Source organism: Vulpes lagopus, chromosome 5 (genome assembly GCF_018345385.1).
Source record: "Vulpes lagopus strain Blue_001 chromosome 5, ASM1834538v1, whole genome shotgun sequence".
Classification (NCBI taxonomy): domain Eukaryota; kingdom Metazoa; phylum Chordata; class Mammalia; order Carnivora; family Canidae; genus Vulpes; species Vulpes lagopus.
This window is the reverse complement of record NC_054828.1, coordinates 68,396,456-68,416,078: the sequence shown is the minus strand read 5'-3', so window position 1 is coordinate 68,416,078 and position 19,623 is coordinate 68,396,456. Positions and strand designations below refer to the sequence as shown.

The window sequence follows — 19,623 nt, the reverse complement described above, 5'->3', positions numbered from 1 at the left end:
CCTGGCAGCCTGATTTTCATTTATTTTTTTATTTTTTATTTTTTTTCTGATTTTCATTTAATGTGACAACTGCACAGGGTTAGAAATAAAGTGAAGAACTATTATTCTTAAAGATTAATAGAATGGCATGGACTCCTGTAAACAGGCAACATCTTTTCATGATCAAATGAACTAAAACAACCTATAAACATATAAAAAGGAAAGCAAAACCAACAATACTTACTTAAAAGATACTGCCAGTAACACCTCCAGATCTCTTGTAAATTTTTTAAAACTAGCTGAATGAGGTACAGAGAAAAGGACCAGCCTCCCACCAGGATGACGTAAATGGGACTTTTCTAAGACAGAGTAGAAGTGAAAACAAAAAGTTACAACAGGCTTTCCATACATAAAAGCAGCAAAATGGAACTATGATTTTTAAAAAATTCAACCTACTAAAAATGCACAAAAACCACATCTCTTAAGAAGACATCCTTTATATTTAAAATGGCATAGTGTGCAAAGAATACTGGGAAAATGAGGTGCTAAATTACTTAAAAGCCTAGCTGTGTAATCAGCAAACAGGAAGGAGTCTTAATTCCCCACTGTGCACAGGATTTTAAATATAAATGGGGAATTTGTATATAATCAGGCTCCAAATTTCATCATGGAAAGTACCTTTCTGAATCAAAGAAAAAGTCAATGAAAAAGGACACTGACTTATCAGTCACCAGTGCAAATTTTCAGTGCTGTAAGATTATCTGAGAAAACAGTCCCTCAACTTTCTAAGATCCTCCTGACTACATATGAGGACTCTGCAACTTACCTTGGGCATAAACTTGGACAGTATGAAAATGATGATTAGTAGAGAGGCCGCAATTCCCACACTCACCCCAGTAGAATAGTAGAAGATTTGGCTTCTGCAGAAAGAAACATTATTTCATGACTATGTGGTCTTCATACATGGCACTGTTCGAACAAGAACTATCCCAGCCAAAAGACAGAAAAAAAGTATAAGAGTAGAGCAGATTAGACAAGACTGGTACAATGTAACTGCGGCTGGCTTATGCGGATTGGTATCAGCCCCTCAAATATATACCAATAAGCCTCTGCTTGGTCTCAAAGTCCCATTGCAGCACCTCTTCCAACCCAGTTTTTTTTTAATTTACATTTTTAAAAAATATTTTATTTATTTATTCACGAGAATACATAGCAGAGAGCAGAGAGAGAGAGAGGCAGAGACAAAGGCAGAGGGAGAAGCAGGCTCCATGCAGGGAGCCCGACGTGGGATTCGATCCCAGGTCTCTAGGATCGCGCCCTGGGCTAAAGGCAGCGCTAAACCGCTGAGCCACCCAGGCTGCCCCCAACCCAGTTTTTAATGAGAATCTTTCTTCTAAGGAATTTCCCCATTTCACTGGGGGAAAGAAAGGTGCAAGGATACTGCCTGAGTGGACACTGAAACTGGAACTGAACTGATTACCCAGAAAGATAAAGCAGATGCAGGCTCTTTCTGCCAGACATTCCTCCCTCACTGTGAGTTTCTCTCAGGATCCTCAAAATAAGGAACAACTTTAACCAATCTCACTCCAGCCCAACTTCAAACTCCAATGTGTAGCTTTCTTTCTCTATTCCACAAATATTTTTTTTTACTTGTGTACAAAGTTAATGTCGATTCTCATTTGTTCAATGTTTGTTATCTATATGTTTTGTCATTTGTTCAATGTTTGTTATCTATATGTTTTCTTATTTGTACATGTCAGTTTCACCTAGCTTAGCTAGGTTCCTAAAAACAGGAAATGAATAAGTGTTTGTTCCTTTACCTCTGAATGGCATGAAACTCACCAACACATGCCCCTGTAAAAATGAGGACTTAATATGTTATTTCGAAAGGGATGTGATGTATTGGCTAAATCCCCTCACATGATGGCTCAATCCAACGGGACATTCTTGCCAATCTTGTTTAATAGAAGAAAGAAGCAAAAATCATAACATGTACTGAAGTATTTACAATTTTTTCCAAGGAGGCAATGTGCCTAGTCCTAAAACTCATAGAAAAGGGAAGGGCAGCACTTTATGATAAAAGCCAAGCAGGGCGGGTCTAAGTCTCATCATTCTGCACTCCAGCCTTGGAACCTACCTGCTCAGCAAATCTCCACAAAAAAATAGCATAAGTCCAAGGAGGAACATGAAGAAGAGTTTGGGGTCAAATCCTGAAATAAATAAAGACTTCTGTTTCAAAGGGAAAACAAAAGTTTAAGGCATTATAGAACAAAAGACAACGCTGGCATTATTGGTCAGCTAATAAAATACAATTGATCCTTGAACAACAGGAGTTTGAATTGCATGGGTCCACTTATACACAGACTTTTTCTGACAAATACATCATAGCACTGTAATGAATTTTCTCTTCCCATGGTTTTCCTAGTAACATTTCCTTTCCCTAGCTTACTTTATAGTAAGAATACAGCATCTAATATGTATAACAAACAATATGTATTAACTGACCATCTATGCTATCAGTAAGTCTTCCAGTCAACAGCAGGCTATTAATAATTAAGTTCTGAGGAGTCAAACGTTATATGCAGATTTTCAACTGAGGCAACAGGGTAAATCAGCCAGTACCCCAACCCCCATACTATTCAAGGATTAAACTATAAATGCAAACCACCTACCTAAACAGTATTGTAAATTCCACACAAAGCCTGGGAACCTTTCCAAACAGAAAATAGAAACAGGTCTCTGTCTAACCTGTACTTTTCTGGAGATCTGATTTTTATTTTGGCTATCTATGCTAAGGCTAAAAGAAACTAGGCTTTGCTTTGGATGGAGCCAGGAATGCCATCAGTACTTCATGCAATTGCCCACAAGGGGTCTCTACCACTCTGGCTTTCCTGCCGAAAGTCACTCACAGGTTCGGATTTAGCAGATTTGCCTAGAACTTTGGGTCTGGGCCCTCTGTTGTTCTCTAACTGGCTGCTTTTCTTGCCCAACACCACCACCTACTTCCTTCTGCTATACATTGTGTTGGAAAACCCTACACTCAAACACATCTCACCAGGGACCAGGGGACCCAAGCAGAGGCCCCTCAGTGACATACCAGACACTCCCACAGCATTCACATTCAAGAGCTCTGAGTCTAGGGGAGGCCCACAAACAGAAGAGGAGCAAGAAGAATCAGTACAGGTAAAAGGAGCATAAAAAAAAAGGCAAATACTTATACAATAACAAAAACCTGTGGAACGGAACCATGGGACAATTAGAAGGGCACAATATATTTTGTAGCAAAACCCAGGAATGTTTCTGCTATTCACAACATCCCAGAACCTAGGTGGTAACCAAGGAGGGACCAAAAGTCAGAAAATTCAACAGGATAACAACTCCAGTCCTCTGTGAAACTTTCTCAGACATATTTGGAAAAGAAAACTCCCAGTTCCACTGAATAAGCCTTAAACTTCAGTGATTTTCATAGTTACTTACAATTTCACAAATCCTCTTTTTACTTATAAAATATTCAGTTCTACCCATCTTTAGTTTCTATTATTCAACCATTCAGGTCTTCAAATGTAGGTCTATGCATTCTGGACATCTAACTTTTCTAGAAATGCCCAGAAGGCAGGAATAAATCCATCTTACTCTGAAGAACAGTAGGCATTATCAGCTCAGGGGCCACTGGAAGTATTAGGAACACAAGTCTTCACAAACCTAGATAAGGAGGTACTCAGAATGACCTACAGTGAAGTCTCTCTTCTAGGCCTAAAGGGTTTTATGTGGGAGAGAGACTCTCTTAACTGTTTGAAGCAGTGGTGTACTCAGGTTATAATTAGAAGCAAAAAGGAGTTGTCTTGGGCTAACTTCTCTGTCTCACTAATTACACTCTCCAAAGCTCAGTCCCTTTTCACTGTAGAATCTACCAGAAAAACAGAGGTAAGACTTACTCCGGGTCACAATGACACTGTACATCGTGTCTTCCTCTATAATCTCAACTTTGAGGCAGGTTTTTGTGCTGTATAGACCCACGTTAACATAGGTGTCATTCAATTTCTCTTTTAAAAAGGAGGAAAAAAAGTTCCAGATACTAAACTGCTCTAACTCCTTCAGTTTCTCTTCATTCTCCACCTGGGTGACTCGTACCAGTTTGGAACTATTTACCCGGATCTGTAACAGAAGTAAAATCAGGATGAAGATGAGAAAGAAGCAGGGATTTAAATTTTCATAAATACAATTTTTTAAAAACCTCTAAACAGCTAAATCAGTAATAGTGTCAGTTTTCCACAAGGCTTATAAGAAATACAGAGATGCAATGGCTTAAACATAATTGGGCAAGTAACATTGCACATGGTACACAGAGGCAGCTGTTAGAATGTCTTGTTGTTAATATGATCTGAATCTACTTTTTTTTAAGATTTTATTTATTGGGCAGCCCCGGTGGCACAGCGGTTTAGCACCGCCTGCAGCCCGGGGCGTGATTCTGGAGACCCTGAATCGAGTCCCATGTCAGGCTCTCTGCATGGAGCCTGCTTCTCCCTCTGCTTGTGTCTCTGCCTCTCATTCTCTCTCTGTGTTTCTATGAATAAATAATTCAATCTTTAAAAAAAAAAAAGTTAAAAAAAAGATTTTATTTATTTATTCATGAGAGACACAGGGAGAGAGGCAGAGACACAGGCAGAAGGAGAAGCAGGCTCCATGCAGGGAGCCCGATGTGGGACTTGATCCCAGGACTCCATGATTACACCCTGAGCCGAAGGCAGACGCTCAACCACTGAACCACCCAGGCATCCCTGAATCTACTATTAAGCCAGAACAACACAGGGGGAAAAAAAAAGACTTCCAAGCTGAAGTTATCACTGTAGCTATTTGTGGGAGATCATACAAAACAAGGCTCTAGAATATTAAGAAAATTGCCAGGCAGAAACAGCCCCAGAAAACGAAAAATGTTTCCCATAATGACAGGCTGAGAAGTTCAATCCTTTGTCAGCAATCACTGATTATGGGTAAATGTTGGTTACAATGTGTCTCAGATGGAATATGATCTTTATATCAGACAATAAAAAAAGAAAATTAAAAAAAAAGAAAACCACAAGCTCACCCTTATGTTTTTGATGTGAACCACAAATGCTCTTATCAGTAACTATGCTTATAGATGCAGCAGCATTACCAAAAGGACTCATTTTGTTCAATCATTATTACAGCCAGACATTCTCACTTGCCAGGTGGCTTAATAGTGTTATGAAATAAATGAAACCAAAGTCAGGGGGAAACTTTAGGCACAGGGTTTATGAAACATTTCATGTAGAATCAAAATAGAAAAGGAACAGCAAGGCAAAAGAGTTTACATCCCAACAGGCATGCAACAGTTTCCAGGCCAAAGAAGGCATAAGAAAGGCCTTTGGGGGAGCGGCGGGGTGTGCGTGTGCATGTAGAAGAAGAAAGAGGACAAGGCATAAGAGAGGCCTTTAAGGGGGCAGTGTGCACATGCATGACTGCGCGTGCGTATGTGTGTGTGTAGGAGAGAGAGGACAAGAAGGAAGCTTCTTTGGGAAAAAGAGGAAGGAAGGTTACCTACCTTAGGGTCAAGAATTATAAGCTACTTAAGGGAAGAGAGGCAGAGAGGAACACTAAGTATAAACGCTTACTAATGAATCAAGATAATCTGAACTCTAACAAGGATGCTGACAATACCTTTTTTTCTTTTCCAATTGTGTGTGAAGGAAGAAAATGTGTCAAGGTACTACCTAATCACAAACAGACAAGATATTCACAGAAGCTGCCCCAGCCAGAGGCCTCCAAATTATTACCTGTATCCGTGTCCACACATCATACCACTTTGGGATAAGCACATTTCTATAACAGAATTGTTGCCTGTTATCCATATAATAAAGTTGGGATTCCTGAAGCATGACCACACCATCAGTTCCAGCTTTATGCAAAGAAAAGAAATAAGAATTGAGTATAACAGAACAAGTTAATAACTATAATTCATTTCATAAAAAGAAACTGACCACTCTTTTGGTTTTCCTTTTTCAAATGAGGTATATTACAATATAATATCCTATATACAATATAACATTGTAATATATATTACATATAATATTACAATAGTATCAGGTGTACAACACAGTGATTCTAAAAGTCTATCCATTATGCTATGCTCACCACAAGTGTAGCTACCACCCGCTGCCATACGATGCCATCACAGTACCATTGAAACTGACCACTTTCTTAAAGTTGGGATTAAAATGTCAATGACTGATAAACAAGAAAACTGAAATGAGAGAAGAAATAAGGCAGAGTCTTATTTCTGTCAAATTTAATTATTTAAATATTATAGTCACTAACCCAGAATAAGCAATAATAAAAGCTGCTATTAAGTATTTATTAAGACAGTATGCTGTTTTTCATTGAACTCTCCAACAAGCTAGGAGGCAGGCACTCTCCTAATCCCTGTTTCACAAATTTTAAAAAACTGATGCTTAAGAAGGATTAAGAATTTGCCCAAAGTCACACAGCTAGTGAATAGCTTCACTGAAATTCACACGCAGGTCCTGCTTCCTTAATAAAGGCATAGCTAAAGTAACTCCACTTATTTCCTCTATCCTTTTCCTGAGTTGGATGAAGAGATGTGGCAATGTTTTTGTATATACAATACTTTGAGAAGATACTAAAAGATCACAAAGTTGCCTTTTTCCAGCTGTTTTAAGAGCAATTACTATATGCACTTCCTTTGATTTTATCAAGACAGAAGATTCTCCATTCAGAAGTTTGTATTCAATCCCAGCCAATTCAAGGCTTAAAAGTGACCACCCTCTTGTACCTTCCCACTCAAGTTTGTACAAGCTACCTTCTTTACCACAAATAACTTTTTTTCTAGAGTTCTACATTGTACTTACCAATCTATGAAGTGTTACTAAGTGGAAATATTGTTATTACTCTGGTTTAGATACAAAGATACGTAGATTTAAATAAACTAAAGAACAGCCCAAAAACATTACAAAAACTTCAGCCAAACCTTAAAAAACCAAAGTTACACACACAAAAAAGGCAATGATACTTGCCAGTCCAAAATGTTTTGGGGTTTTTTTTGGTTTTCGTTTTTGTTTTTGTTTTTTAAGATTTTATCCATTTATTCATATGAGACACAGAGAGAAAGACAGAAACATAGGCAAAGGGAGAAGCAGGCTCCCTGTGGGGAGCCCGATGTGGGACTCCACCCCAGGTCTCTGGGATCCTGACCCCAGCCAAAGGCAGAAGCTCAACCGGTAGAGGATCCCTGGGTGGCTCAGTGGTTTAGCACCTGCCTTTGGCCCAGGGCGCGATCCTGGAGTCCCGGGATCGAGTCCCACGTCGGGCTCCTGGCATGGAGCCTGCTTCTCCCTCTGCCTGTGTCTCTGCCTCTCTAAAATAAATAAATAAATAAATAAATAAATAAATAAATAAATAAATAAATAAATAAATCTTTTAATAATAATAATAAAGATTAGAAGCTCAACCAGTGAGCCACCCAGGTGCCCCCCAAAATGGTTTTTGAGTGAAGCTAAGATCTTAAAGTTAATTTCTGTCCTAAACCTAAGAGCAAAAATTATAAAACTCTTAGAAAACATCGGTATGGATCAGTGGTGAGTCTGTTTCTCCCTCTCCCTCTGCTCCTCCCTCCACCTCATGAATGAATGTGCACTCTCTCTCAAATAAATAAATAAAATCTAAAAAAATAAGAAATTCAGTCTTGATATTGTAGGGGAAGAAAAATTTTCTTTGATCCTCTTAGGGCCCCTGGCTGGCCCAAAAATTTAAACTGACAAAGACAGATTAACAATGGAAAAGCATACATATTTACTCAGTAAGTTTTACGTGACATGAAAACCTTCATAAGGAAATGCAGACCCAAAGAAACAAACCTACATCCTATTATGCTATGTGCGATGAAGAGTGGACACTTGGGGATCCCTGGGTGGCGCAGCAGTTTAGCGCCTGCCTTTGGCCCAGGGCGCGATCCTGGAGACCCGGGATCGAATCCCACGTCGCGTTCCCGGTGCATGGAGCCTGCTTCTCCCTCTGCCTGTGTGTCTGCCTCTCTCTCCCTCTCTCTCTCTCCGTGTGACTATCATAAATAAATAAATAAATAAATAAATAAATAAATAAATAAATAAATAAAATATTTATAAAAAAAAAAGAGTGGACACTTGTGGAGGAATATGAGAGGGTAAAGAGTATGTGGTCATAGTAGTAAACTGGGGGAAACTGAGTAAGGCCTATTTGCTTGGATTCCTCTTGCTGTCCCATTGTCTGCATTTCCTCAGTATAGGTAGGGAAGGCACCTCGCAGGATTTTATGGCTGGTTTCAGAGAAGGGTGAGGTAGGGAGGTCAAAGACACTTCTTGCATCGGTTTTCTTAAACTCCCACAGCTTCAAATATTCAATATGCCAAGATGCTATATTTTGAGGGAGCATGCCCTGAACCCCCATCTATCAGCTTCTCACTAGGGTTTACTCCCGCAGTAATTAGGATTTCCTCCTAACTTATCTTTTATAAAATGAAACCTTTTCAAAATCCTGTTGACATCTGTCTCACTAGCAAGCCCACAAGTGTACTGAAAGGGCCGCCTGGGTGGCTCAGTAGTTGAGTGTCTGCCTTTGGCTTGGGTTGTGATCCTGGGGTCCTGGGATGGATGAGTCCTGCATTAGGCTCCCTGAAGGGAGCCTGCTTCTCCCTCTGCCTATGTCTCCAACTCTCTATGTCTCTCATGAATAAATTTAAAAAATATTTTTTAATGTACTGAAAGAATAACCACTCACAGATATGGTTCAAGAGTTTATTTTCTTGGAATGCCTGGCTGGCTCAGTCAGAAAAGCATGTGAATCTTGATCTCGGGGTTCTGAGTTTGAGTCCCATGTTGGGTATAGAGATCACTTAAATAAATAAATTTTTTTTAAAAGTTTATTTTCTTCTGGAGAGTATAAGAGTAAGGTTATTGAGTTGACTACTGCATTGACAAATTCACTGGGGTATGCAAAAACATTGGGAAATATTTTTTTAAATGCTGTACAAGAACCTACCACTTCCTTAAAAGAATATCCAGTCTATGTACAAAGCCCAAAGTAAATACACCTGTACAATAAAAAACAAAAAGAATCACACTTGTTAGCCCCTTCTCTCTCATAACACCAAGTAACAGAACACTATACTTTTATTTTTCAAGATTTATTTATTTGTTCATGAGAGACACAGACAGAGGGGGGGGTTGCAGAGACACAGGCAGAGGGAGAAGCAGGCTCCATGCAGGGAGCTTGATGCGGGACTTGATCCCAGGATTCCAGGATCACACCCTGGGCCAAAGGCAGGCACTAAGCCGCTGAGCCACCCAGAGATCCCCGAACACTATACTTTTTAAAGCTCGCTATTATTTTCAAGAACATAGTAAGATACAAATAATGTCAATAGCAGAGGGCACTTAAACCTAATGCCAAGAAAAGACATCAGTATCTTGAAACTAATTTTAAAATTTCTGATGCCATATTCCTAAAGAAATAAAATGGTTTTATAATAAGCAACATCTTTTAAAATCTAGTTCTTTGTTTTCCCAAGTAACATAACATTCTAGGGAAAGAATTTTGAGTAAGTAAATAAATAAATCAATGTCCTTAACAGCAACCTCGTATGGAAATCAGCACCTTGGCCAGCCACATCTTTGGAAATTCACTGAGGTAAAACACACCGATTCAGACAAAAGGGATAATTAAACAATCACCACTCCAGTTGTCACTTAAATTGTTAGCAACACAGAACTAAACCAAATGACCTTAAACATACATAAGTTGTCAAAATGCTCATTTAAAATTTTGTGCTTCCTGTAGCAAAAGGACATACACCACCCTTTTCCCTCTCCCCAAAGTGAGTTAGCTAGCATATCAAAAAAGCAGAATGACTTCAACACTCAAGAAAATGCCTTCTGAGCCCAAAGATTTTGGAAAATGCCTTCATGGAATGTAGTGAATCATTACTTGCTTATCCCATTTACCCATAAAGCAGCTGTTCAAAGGCTAATAACTTCATACTTGCTTACAAGTCATTACAAACTAGTCAACAGCACTGATCACCTAACATCTACAGGTAGAATCAATGAAAACTATTCATAATATGTGAGGACTGGAATAGACTCTAAGAAGTCATGAAAACAACCTCTTAAATAGCTTCTGTTCCTGTCTTTCAAGAGGTAACACAGCTCATACGTTAAAGCCTTCTTAAAAACTGGCATCTTAAACAGTGCACTTAGTAAAGCATCATTCAATGGGATGCTGGAACAACTGACTGGTTATTTGGAAAATAAAACTATCTAGATTCTCGCCTTACACCAAATGCTAACATTAATTATAGATTAAAAAGTAAAATAAAAATAAGTAAAGAGTACCATAGAAAATGATATAAATTCAATTTCGGAGGGCTCTCTAAGCCATAAAAGTAATGGAAATAACTCTGAAGAATAAAATTAAGTGACTCCATAAAAACATAAATCTATTTAAAAAGGTAAAAGGGAGGGTGTCTGGGTGGCTCAGCCTGTTGAGTGACTGACTCTTGGTTTCAGTTCAGGACTCTCGGTTTTGACTCAGGTTGTACACTATAGTGAGATCAAGCCCTGCTTAGGGCTGGCACTCAGTGTGGCGTCTGTCTTGGATTCTCTCTCCCCTTCTCCTCCTTCCCCATTTGTGCTCTCTCTCTCAAATAAATAAAATCTTTAGGGGATCCCTGGGTGGCTCGGCGGTTTAGCGCCTGCCTTTGGCCCAGGGCGCGATCCTGGGGTTCCGGGATCATGAAGCCTGCTTCTCCCTCCTCCTGTGTCTCTGCCTCTCTATCATAAATGAATAAATAAATCTTAAAAAAATAATAATAAAATAAAATCTTAAAAAAATAATAAAAATTTAAAAAAATTAAAAAGTAATATGGTTTCACTCATGTGGAATATAAAAAATAGTGAAAAGGACCATAAAGGAAGGGGGAGAAATGGAAGGGGGAAGAATTAGAGAGGAGACATACCAAGAGAGACTCTTAACTCTGGGAAACAGGAGTTGCAGAAGGGGAGGTGGGTGGGAGGGAATAGGGTAACTGGGAGACAGGCATATTGAGGAGAGCATGTGATAAAATGAGCACTGGGTGGTTTTTTTGTTTTTAAGATTTTATTTATTTATTCATGAGAGACACAGAGAGAGAGAGGGAGAGAGAGGCAGAGACACAGGCAGAGGGAGGAGCAGGCTCCATGCAGGGAGCCCGACATGGGACTCATCCCAGGACCCCAAGACCATGACTTGAGCCAAAGGCAGATGCTCAACTACCAAGCCACCCAGACATCCCTCAAGGGTCTTAAAAATGTTTTAGCTTGTGATCTAAGAAATCTATTTCTGAGAATCTATTCTAAAAATATAATCCAAATTCAGTAAAAAGAAATTCACATGCAAAAAGTTCACAAAGTGTTACCTACAACAATGAAAAACTAGAACCACCACAAATATCCAACCAATGGTAGAAACACCGCAAATATCTAACCAAATGTTTACCTCTGAAACATTAAATAAATGGCCTGTCCAAAGAATAGAATAAAGCAACATTTATAAAGCATTTTAAATGATACAGGAAAATGCTTATGCTACAAAATCAAATGAGAAAATGATTTCGGTAATAACTGGTGGCCTCCAAGGAAGAAAACAGGAGTACTGACAGGCATATGAATGTATTACCAATTTTTTTAAAAAGGTTTTTTAAGATTTTATTTTTAAGGGATGCCTGGGTGGCTCAGTGGTTGAGCATCTGCCTTCCACTGAGGGCACGATCCCGGGTGTGGGATCAAATCCTGCGGCGGGCTCCTTACTTCTCCCTCTGCCTATGTCTCTACCTGTCTTTCTGTGTCTCTCACGAATAAATAAATAAAATCTTAATTTCTTTTTATTATTAACTAATCTCTACACCCTACAAGGGGCTCAAACTCACAATGGTGAGCTCAAGAATTACATGCTTTGCCAACTGAGCCTGCCAGACACCCTCCTCATTTTTTTGTTATTAGAAATACACGGAAAAAGACCAGGAGAAAGTGTGCTAAAATAGATTGCCCCTGAATGGAATAAACAGCGAGGGTTTTCCTTACTTCTTTATACTTAATTGTGCTTGCCAAATAGCCTAAAATAAGCTCACGTTATTTTTTTTTACAATAAAAAACTTCCAGTGAGAAAAAGCCACCTACCTTTTGAAGTACTGCGTTTTATCGTTAGGTACCTTTGGCTTTTAGAAAGTTCTTCTCTACTGGATGATGTCTCTGTAGCTGCCACCCACTTGCTACCAGGTCACACGGAATATCATGCCAAATTTACCCTTCTCCAAATTAAGACGCCACTGTCCTCCTTAAGGAAACTTAAGTGTCTGCTAATCCAGCTCCAACTAGGTAGGGACCTTTTCACATACATTCTTTCTCCCCCACAATCCACACAGCCCCATTTTACAGGTTAACCACCCGGCCCAAGTTCAATCAGATCCTAAGTAGCCCGTCAACGTCACTCTGGGCCCCTCCGCTGCAAAAGCACCTTCCTGGATACCTACCTGCCCCCCCCCCCCCAAAAAAAAAAAACATTTCGGAGGACGTTACACTTTGGAACTAGATCTACGGGTCCGAGGCAATCTCAAAGCTGCAGCTAGACATAATCGCAAGTGACAGCCCGAGAGGCAGCAAAGGTGAGCGCATCGGCCTTTACGAGATAGGGTATCCTTAACCCCATCTTCCAGCTCCCTCCGGCCGAACCGGGAGGCCTCAACAGTTTTTCTGTTGTGCATTTGATTGATAAGAGGGTTGAAGGTTTTCTAGCAACATTCTAGGTGTTAGGAGTTAGAGCGTCCGCGGTGAACGGCTTCCTTTCCGTCCAAAGCCAATCGCCCAGCAAGCGGTAGACGGCAGCGAGTCGCCGCGAGAAACGAGTAAATTCCCCAAAAGAAAACTATCTGACGCTGAATGATGGGTTTAGCTGGTGGTGCGGTTTCTTTTTTTTTTTTCCGGAAACGCGAACCGGACGGCGACACGTTGTTTCTAAAGGGCCGGGACCTCACTCACAAGGACAGCGCCCACTCCCTCCCAGCCACACCCGGCCCCGGTCCGGCCCCGAGCCGCGCGGCCGGCGGCGAGGGCGCGGGGTCCGTCACTGCGCCGGAAGCCGCGCGGCCCCGCACGTCCTCTCCCGAGCCGGGCCTCTCTCGGTCTCCCGCGAGCTTCCAGGCTCCTCCCCGCTCCGGGGACCCCGCAGGCCGCCCGGGCCCGGCGCCCCAGGACAGCCCCACGCCCCCGCCCCGCCCCCTCGGCAGCCGCTGCCGGCGGTACCTGCGCTGCAGGCCAAGCAGCCGGAGAGAAGCAGGAGCAGCCGCACTGCCCCGCCGCCCCCACGGCCCCCGGCCCCCCAGCCCCAGGGCCCGGCACCAACTGCCGGCGGCACCGCCACTTTCATTCCTCCCGCCGTGGTCGCCTCAAGCCGCCTCCTCCTCACGTGCCTCTCCCCAGCAACTAACCGGAACAGGCAGGGCCAGCAGCCTATCCGCTGCAAGACCTGCCCCGCGCCGACCAATCACATGGGCGGAGCCGCGAGCCCTGGGCCTCGACGAACTCCAAACCCCGCCTCCTAGCAACTGCGGCGAGAGGGCGGGAACAGGAGCTTTCAGCCTATTAGAGAAAGAGCCCTCACCTTAGCAATGGCGACAGGAAGATCCCACCCCTTAACAACATGCTTCCGCCTCCCGTTTATTTACAACTGGTGTGACTGACGGTAGGCTCAGCCAATAGAAAAGCAGAATGGGCGAGGCCTCCTTGACCAAATTTGATTATCTCCATCAAAACTGTCTCAAGTTCCTTCTGTTTTCTTTCCTGTTTACCACGATCGTTCTGTTATGGGAAACTAAGCCTTGAGACCGCTTTATAAGTAGGATCCTGACAGGACAATTTTTTTTTAAGACGATGTGTTCTCCAAAGTCCTACATGGTTTAAAACAAGTTGTACACAAAAAATTGTGTCCGTTTTATGGAAATAAGCATTAGCATTTAAAAATACAGGCCTATAGAAAAAAATCTATATGTATAGGCCTAGGGCGGTCCTGGCTGGTTCCGTCCCTAGAACATGAGAACCTTGATCTCGGGGTCGTGAGTATGAGCCCCACATGTAGACTTTACTAAAATAAATCAATAAACTTTTAAAAATAAAATTAAAATGTAAGCATAGGGCTTTGGAGGGTAAATTTTTTGTTTATTTACTTAGGAATCTATACCCTCAACTAGGGCTCAAACTTAACCTTGAGATCAAGAGTCCCTGATCTTCAGACGGAGCCAGTCAGGTGCCCGTGAGGATAGCAGAGTTGGAAGTAAAATGAATGTGAGGATTAGGAGAAAGTTTTTTAATTCCTTATAGCATCTTGGGAGACAAATATCTCCATTTAAGAAGCCAAGATTAAGACAAAGAGCCTGCCCAAAATTGCACAGTTGGGATGGGCTGTGGTTTCAACCCAAGGCTTACTCAAAAGCCTGAGTACTTTCTATGCATTGGGCTGTTTCCCATTAAATGATTTTAAACAGTGAGGGTCTAGAAAGGTGCCTGGTCATAAACAGATGTTCAGTTAATGTTAGTAGAAATTGAAGCATCTTTTTTTTTTTTTTAAGAGGATCTGATAGTGGTAGATAGGAGCACTAGAAATAGTAGAGCCTAGCAAGGAAATTCAGGAAAGGCGGGTTACTGCTCAGAAAAGTTCAAGCTCTCAAAAGAAGGTATTTTTAAAGAGTCAAAATGGATCTAAGCCATAGGCAGAAGAAATTTCATCCTTATACAGAAAAATCTGGGCTACCCCTGCTGCAGTAGTTACCCTGTATCTCTCACACACATTCCTTTGGCTGACCTGAGGAGGATAATATCAAGAGTAAGAATCACATTGATACTATGTACAGGGGATCCCTGGGTGGCTCAGCGGTTTGGCTCCTGCCTTTGGCCCAGGGCATGGTCCTGGAGTCCCAGGATCAAGTCCCACTTCAGGCTCCCTGAGTGGAGCCTGCTTCTCCCTCTGCCTGTGTCTCTGCCTCTCCCTCTCTCTCTCTCTGCATCTTTCATGAATGAATTAAAAAAAAAAAAAGATACTATGTACACTTGATGTCATGCAATGACACCCCACACACCATAAACCTAAACTAATTATGAGAAAAACATTAAATAAATTCCAATAGAGGTCCAAACCATAAAATACCTGACTGGTACTCCTCAAAACTATCACAGTAATCAAAAACAAGGAAAGATTGAGAACCTCTAAGAGCCAAGAAGAGGCTAAGGCAACACAAGAACTAACTGAATATGCTATCATGGATGGGATCCTGGAATAGAAAAAAAAAAATAGGTAAAACACAGAAAATCTGAATAAACTGTAGACTTTTCACTAATAATAATGTATGATTACTGGTCCATTAATTGTGGCAAATGCACCATACCATACTGATATCAGGGAAGAATAATAGAAACTGGATATGAAGTTAGGAGAACTCTTTGTATTATCTTCTCAATTTTTCTGTAAATCCAAAAGTTTAAAAAAATAAACTTGTAGACACACATGTGCACATGCACACACACTCATTCATTTTTACCAGGTCCCAAATTGTCACCATTCAGAGCTCACTCTTTGGTTTTGAATAAAGGCCAGGGAACAGAAGAACTAATTCCAGATTTGGGAAATAATTCCAGAAGATCACTATCACTGACTTTTAACACATAAAAAGGAGGTATATAGGAACGAGACTGCATTGTCCATAAACATATTACACCTTACCACCCAAATAACTTCTGTCACTTAAGGGAATTACGCAAGAAGCTTTTAGCCTGATTTTTATCACGAGGACACTGCTCAAAACACTTCAAGAATCATCTTCGGGAAGTGCCAGGCTGGCCCAGTCAGTAGAGCATATGACTCTTGATCTTGGGGTTGTAAACTCGAGCCCCACATTGGGCATAGAGATTACTTAAAATCCTAAGGGGCACCTGGGTGGCTCAGCTGGTTAAGTGTCTGCCTTCAGCTCAGGTCATGATCCCAGGGTCCTGGGATTGAGCCAGTGTCTGGCTCCTGGCTCAGTGGGAAGCCACTGAGCCTGCTTCTCCCGCTTCCCTTGCTTGTGCTTTCTCTGTTAAATAAATAAATAAATTTTTAAAAAAAACTTTAAAAAAATAGAATTATCCTCAGAGTCTCCAGCACACAATGCAATGAATATTCATTATCTGCAGGTGGATCTGATGTACGCAAATAGCCAAAAACTCAGGCCAAGACCATTGTGAAAATGGGGTGGGAAATCTGGATAATTAATGTGTTTTAGAATATTTTTGGATTTTAGAAAGGTACTATGTTGCATATACAACGTATACAGCAACAATCACAATGGGGCCTGGGACAGCACTCTATAATTAAACAAATTAATTTTTCTGCATTGAGACCTAAATATTCATACTGGGATAAATGAAAGTAGGATAAATGAAACTATAAATAACTTCATGTATGGGCACCTGGGTGGCTCAGTGGTTAAACGTCTGCCTTTGGCTCAGGGCATGATCCCGGGGTCCTGGGATCGAGTCCCACATCGGGCTCCCTGCATGGAGCCTGCTTCTCCCTCTGCCTATGTCTCTGCCTCTCTCTCTCTGTCTCTCATGAATAAATAAATAAATTAATTAAAATCTTAAAATAAATAAATAACTTCATGTAAGTTTAGGAGGTCTGCCATAGAATAAGTTCAGGTCAGATTAGGCTCGGTGTCAAATGAGTTAAGAAAAAGTTTTGGTTTTCACAATTTTTTTAGTTTAGGAAAAGGATTCCAGATAATAAATATATGATAAAGACACTCCATTCCATCTATTCAGTCACCCAAGCTAGAAGCCCAAGAGTTACCCTAACCTCTTCTTTTCCTCTATCTCAACCCCATAGCTAATCATCAAATTCTACTGATTTTACCTCCTTTCTTCTGAATGGGTCCTTTCCATCCCATGCCAGTGATTTAGTCTAGCACCTTGCCACTTCTCACTTGGACCACTTTGGTTTCCTCCAAGCTGGCTTTCCTGCTGTTTTTGCAGCCATAGAACTCTTCAGGGGCACCTGAGTGGCTCAGTGGTTGAGCATCTGACTTTGGCTCAAGGAGTGATCCCGGGGTCCTGGGATCAAGTCCCACATCAGGCTCTCTGCATGGAGCCTGCTTCTCCCTCTGCCTATGTCTCTGCCTCTCTCTGTGTCTCTCATGAATAAATAAATAAAATTTTTTTAAAAAAAGAACTCTTCATCCACACTACCCCAAAATGCAGATCTGCCTGTGTCACTGCCATTACAGTCTTTATGATTCCCTCGTATCCCTGGTGATGAAGCCCAGAGTCCCTAGTGTGATCGAAAACACAGATGTAGGGATCCCTGGGTGGCGAAGCGGTTTGGCACCTGCCTTTGGCTCAGGGCGCAATCCTGGAGACCCGGGATCGAATCCCACGTCAGGCTCCCGGTGCATGGAGCCTGCTTCTCCCTCTGCCTATGTCTCTGCCTCTCTCTCTCTCTCTCTGTATGACTATCATAAATTAAAAAAAAAGAAAAAGAAAACACAGATGTAAAGAAACCAACTACAATTGTGCTATTCAAAGCTTGTTACAAAACTGCAACAAAAGCATTTCAGAAGGAAGCCTGGGGGGCTCAGTGGCTGAGCACCTGCCTTTGGCCCAGGGCATGATCCTGGAGTCCTAGGATCCAGTCCCACATTGGGCTCCCTGCATGGAGCCTGTTCTTTCTCTGCCTATGTCTCTGCCTCTCTTTGTGTGTGTCTCTCATGAATAAATACATAAAATCTTTTTTAAAAAGGCATTTCAGAAGGTAAATGTGAGCATTTAGAAACTTTTCTAGCAGTTTGACAGAGAATCTTTGAGTCTATTTTTTTAAAGATTTTATTTATTTATTCATGAGAGAGAGAGAGAGAGAGAGAGAGGCAGAGACACAGGCAGAGAGAGAAGCAGGGCTCATGCAAGGAGCTGGATGTGGGACTTGATCTGGGATCCTAGGATCATGCACCTGAGCGGAAGGCAGACACTCAACCGCTAAGCCACCAGGCATCCCCAGAGAATCTTTATTGAATCTAATAAAAATGTGGATTTTATTTTACTTTTCTAATAATTAATATTTAGTGTATTTTATAAAAATAGGGGACAATAGATTGGAATTTTTAAAATTGATCTTTTACCACAGTTTGAAAAGCACTAGGTTATAATACACTTAATTAAATGGACTTGAAAAAAGAAATAAAATAAAATGGACTTGCACACCTCCTTGGGAAATTTTTTTACTATTTATTTAGATTTTTATTTATTTATTCATGAGAGAGAGAGAGAGAGAGAGAGAGGCAGAGACACAGGCAGAGGGAGAAGCAGGCTCCATGCAGGCAGCCCGACATGGGACTCGATCCTGGGTCTCCAGGATCACGCCCTGGGTGGAAGGCAGCACTAAACCACTGAGCCACCCGGGGCCACCCTATTTATTTATTTATTTATTTATTTATTTATTTATTTATTTATTTGGGAGACAGCAGGTGTGAGTGCTAGCATAGGAGCACGGGGCGGGGCTGGTGGTAGTGTAGGAACAGAGGGAGAGGGACAAGCAGACTCCACACTGAGCACGGAGCCTGACACGGAGGTCCGTCTCACAACCCTGAGATCATGACCTGAGCTGAAACCAAGAGTAGGATCCTTTAACTGACAGAGCCAAGCAGGTGCCCCTCCCTGGATTGGATTTTAACCACCACCATAGCCTATCCAGCAATAAGGAACAATTTCTAGTTTCTGAAACATATTGTTTCATATCTTCATGCAAGTTTACATTTGGCTCTGACCCTTTCTCCTAGAAATCTATATACATCAATATCCTAGGCTACACCATCTGCCCTTTGGATGCCTGTCTAAACCGGTTTCCTACAACCCCAGGCAGGAGAGACATCACTTGCCCCCTCTTCTTCTGTCATCATTTTGTACCCCTATTGTTGTACTATCTCCCTACCTCCTCCTTAAAGGCAGAGGTCAGGGTTATTTGTAAAGTGACTAAACTGCAAGACAACACTCCTTACACTGCAACATGTTACAAAGAAAACAATGAGTATCGTTATGCTGTATTCATATTTTTCTATAACTAGCAAGGATTTTAGTCTTCTACCTTTCCCATCGGGTATGAATTAATTTACCAAAACACTGGAGATTCTAGTTTCATTTTTTTTATCTAAGGAAACTCTACGCCCAACGTGGTCCCGGAGCTCACCACCCCAAGATCGAGAGTTGCATGCTCTACAGCCTGGGCCAGCCATGTGCCCCACAGCAGTGGATATTCTTGAAGACCAAAAAGCCAGACTCGTGAGACTCACTGGAAACTTTAAGAAAGGAGACCTCTCCACTTCAGTGTTGCCCAGGTTCAGCCCCTTTTGGAGTAAAATGTGTCAATTCAGCCTTTTTCAAGACTGCTCAGACCAGGAAATAGCATCATCATTCATTCATTTCAGAGGGCCCACCAGATAGCCCACCTACCCTGGAGAAGTCCTGGGTTGAGGAAGACAAGCAACTGTAACTGAAAGGCGTACAAAGAGCCACAAAGCCGCCGAGG

At 41.5% G+C, this 19,623-nt stretch overlaps 1 protein-coding gene across 6 annotated transcripts in view; it reads right to left on the bottom strand.

The window, feature by feature from the left end:
* Positions 1-19,623, bottom strand: part of NEMP1 (nuclear envelope integral membrane protein 1) — a 28,468-nt gene that overhangs the window by 7,083 nt on the left and 1,762 nt on the right. Inside the window, exons 1-7 of one of the 6 annotated variants that reach the window (XM_041754404.1) lie at positions 12,204-13,449; positions 6,133-6,241; positions 5,775-5,896; positions 3,915-4,134; positions 2,117-2,189; positions 806-899; positions 224-338 (exon numbers count right to left, since the gene is read on the bottom strand). In XM_041754404.1, coding sequence (XP_041610338.1) covers positions 224-338; positions 806-899; positions 2,117-2,189; positions 3,915-4,134; positions 5,775-5,896; positions 6,133-6,160 — 652 coding nt within the window. In that variant the 5' untranslated portion in view covers positions 6,161-6,241; positions 12,204-13,449. Of the gene's footprint in view, positions 1-223; positions 339-805; positions 900-2,116; positions 2,190-3,914; positions 4,135-5,774; positions 5,897-6,132; positions 6,242-7,875; positions 8,028-9,030; positions 10,759-12,203; positions 13,779-19,623 lie in introns of those variants that run through there. The other 5 variants (XM_041754403.1, XM_041754406.1, XM_041754407.1 and 2 more) reach the window with 5 other exon arrangements.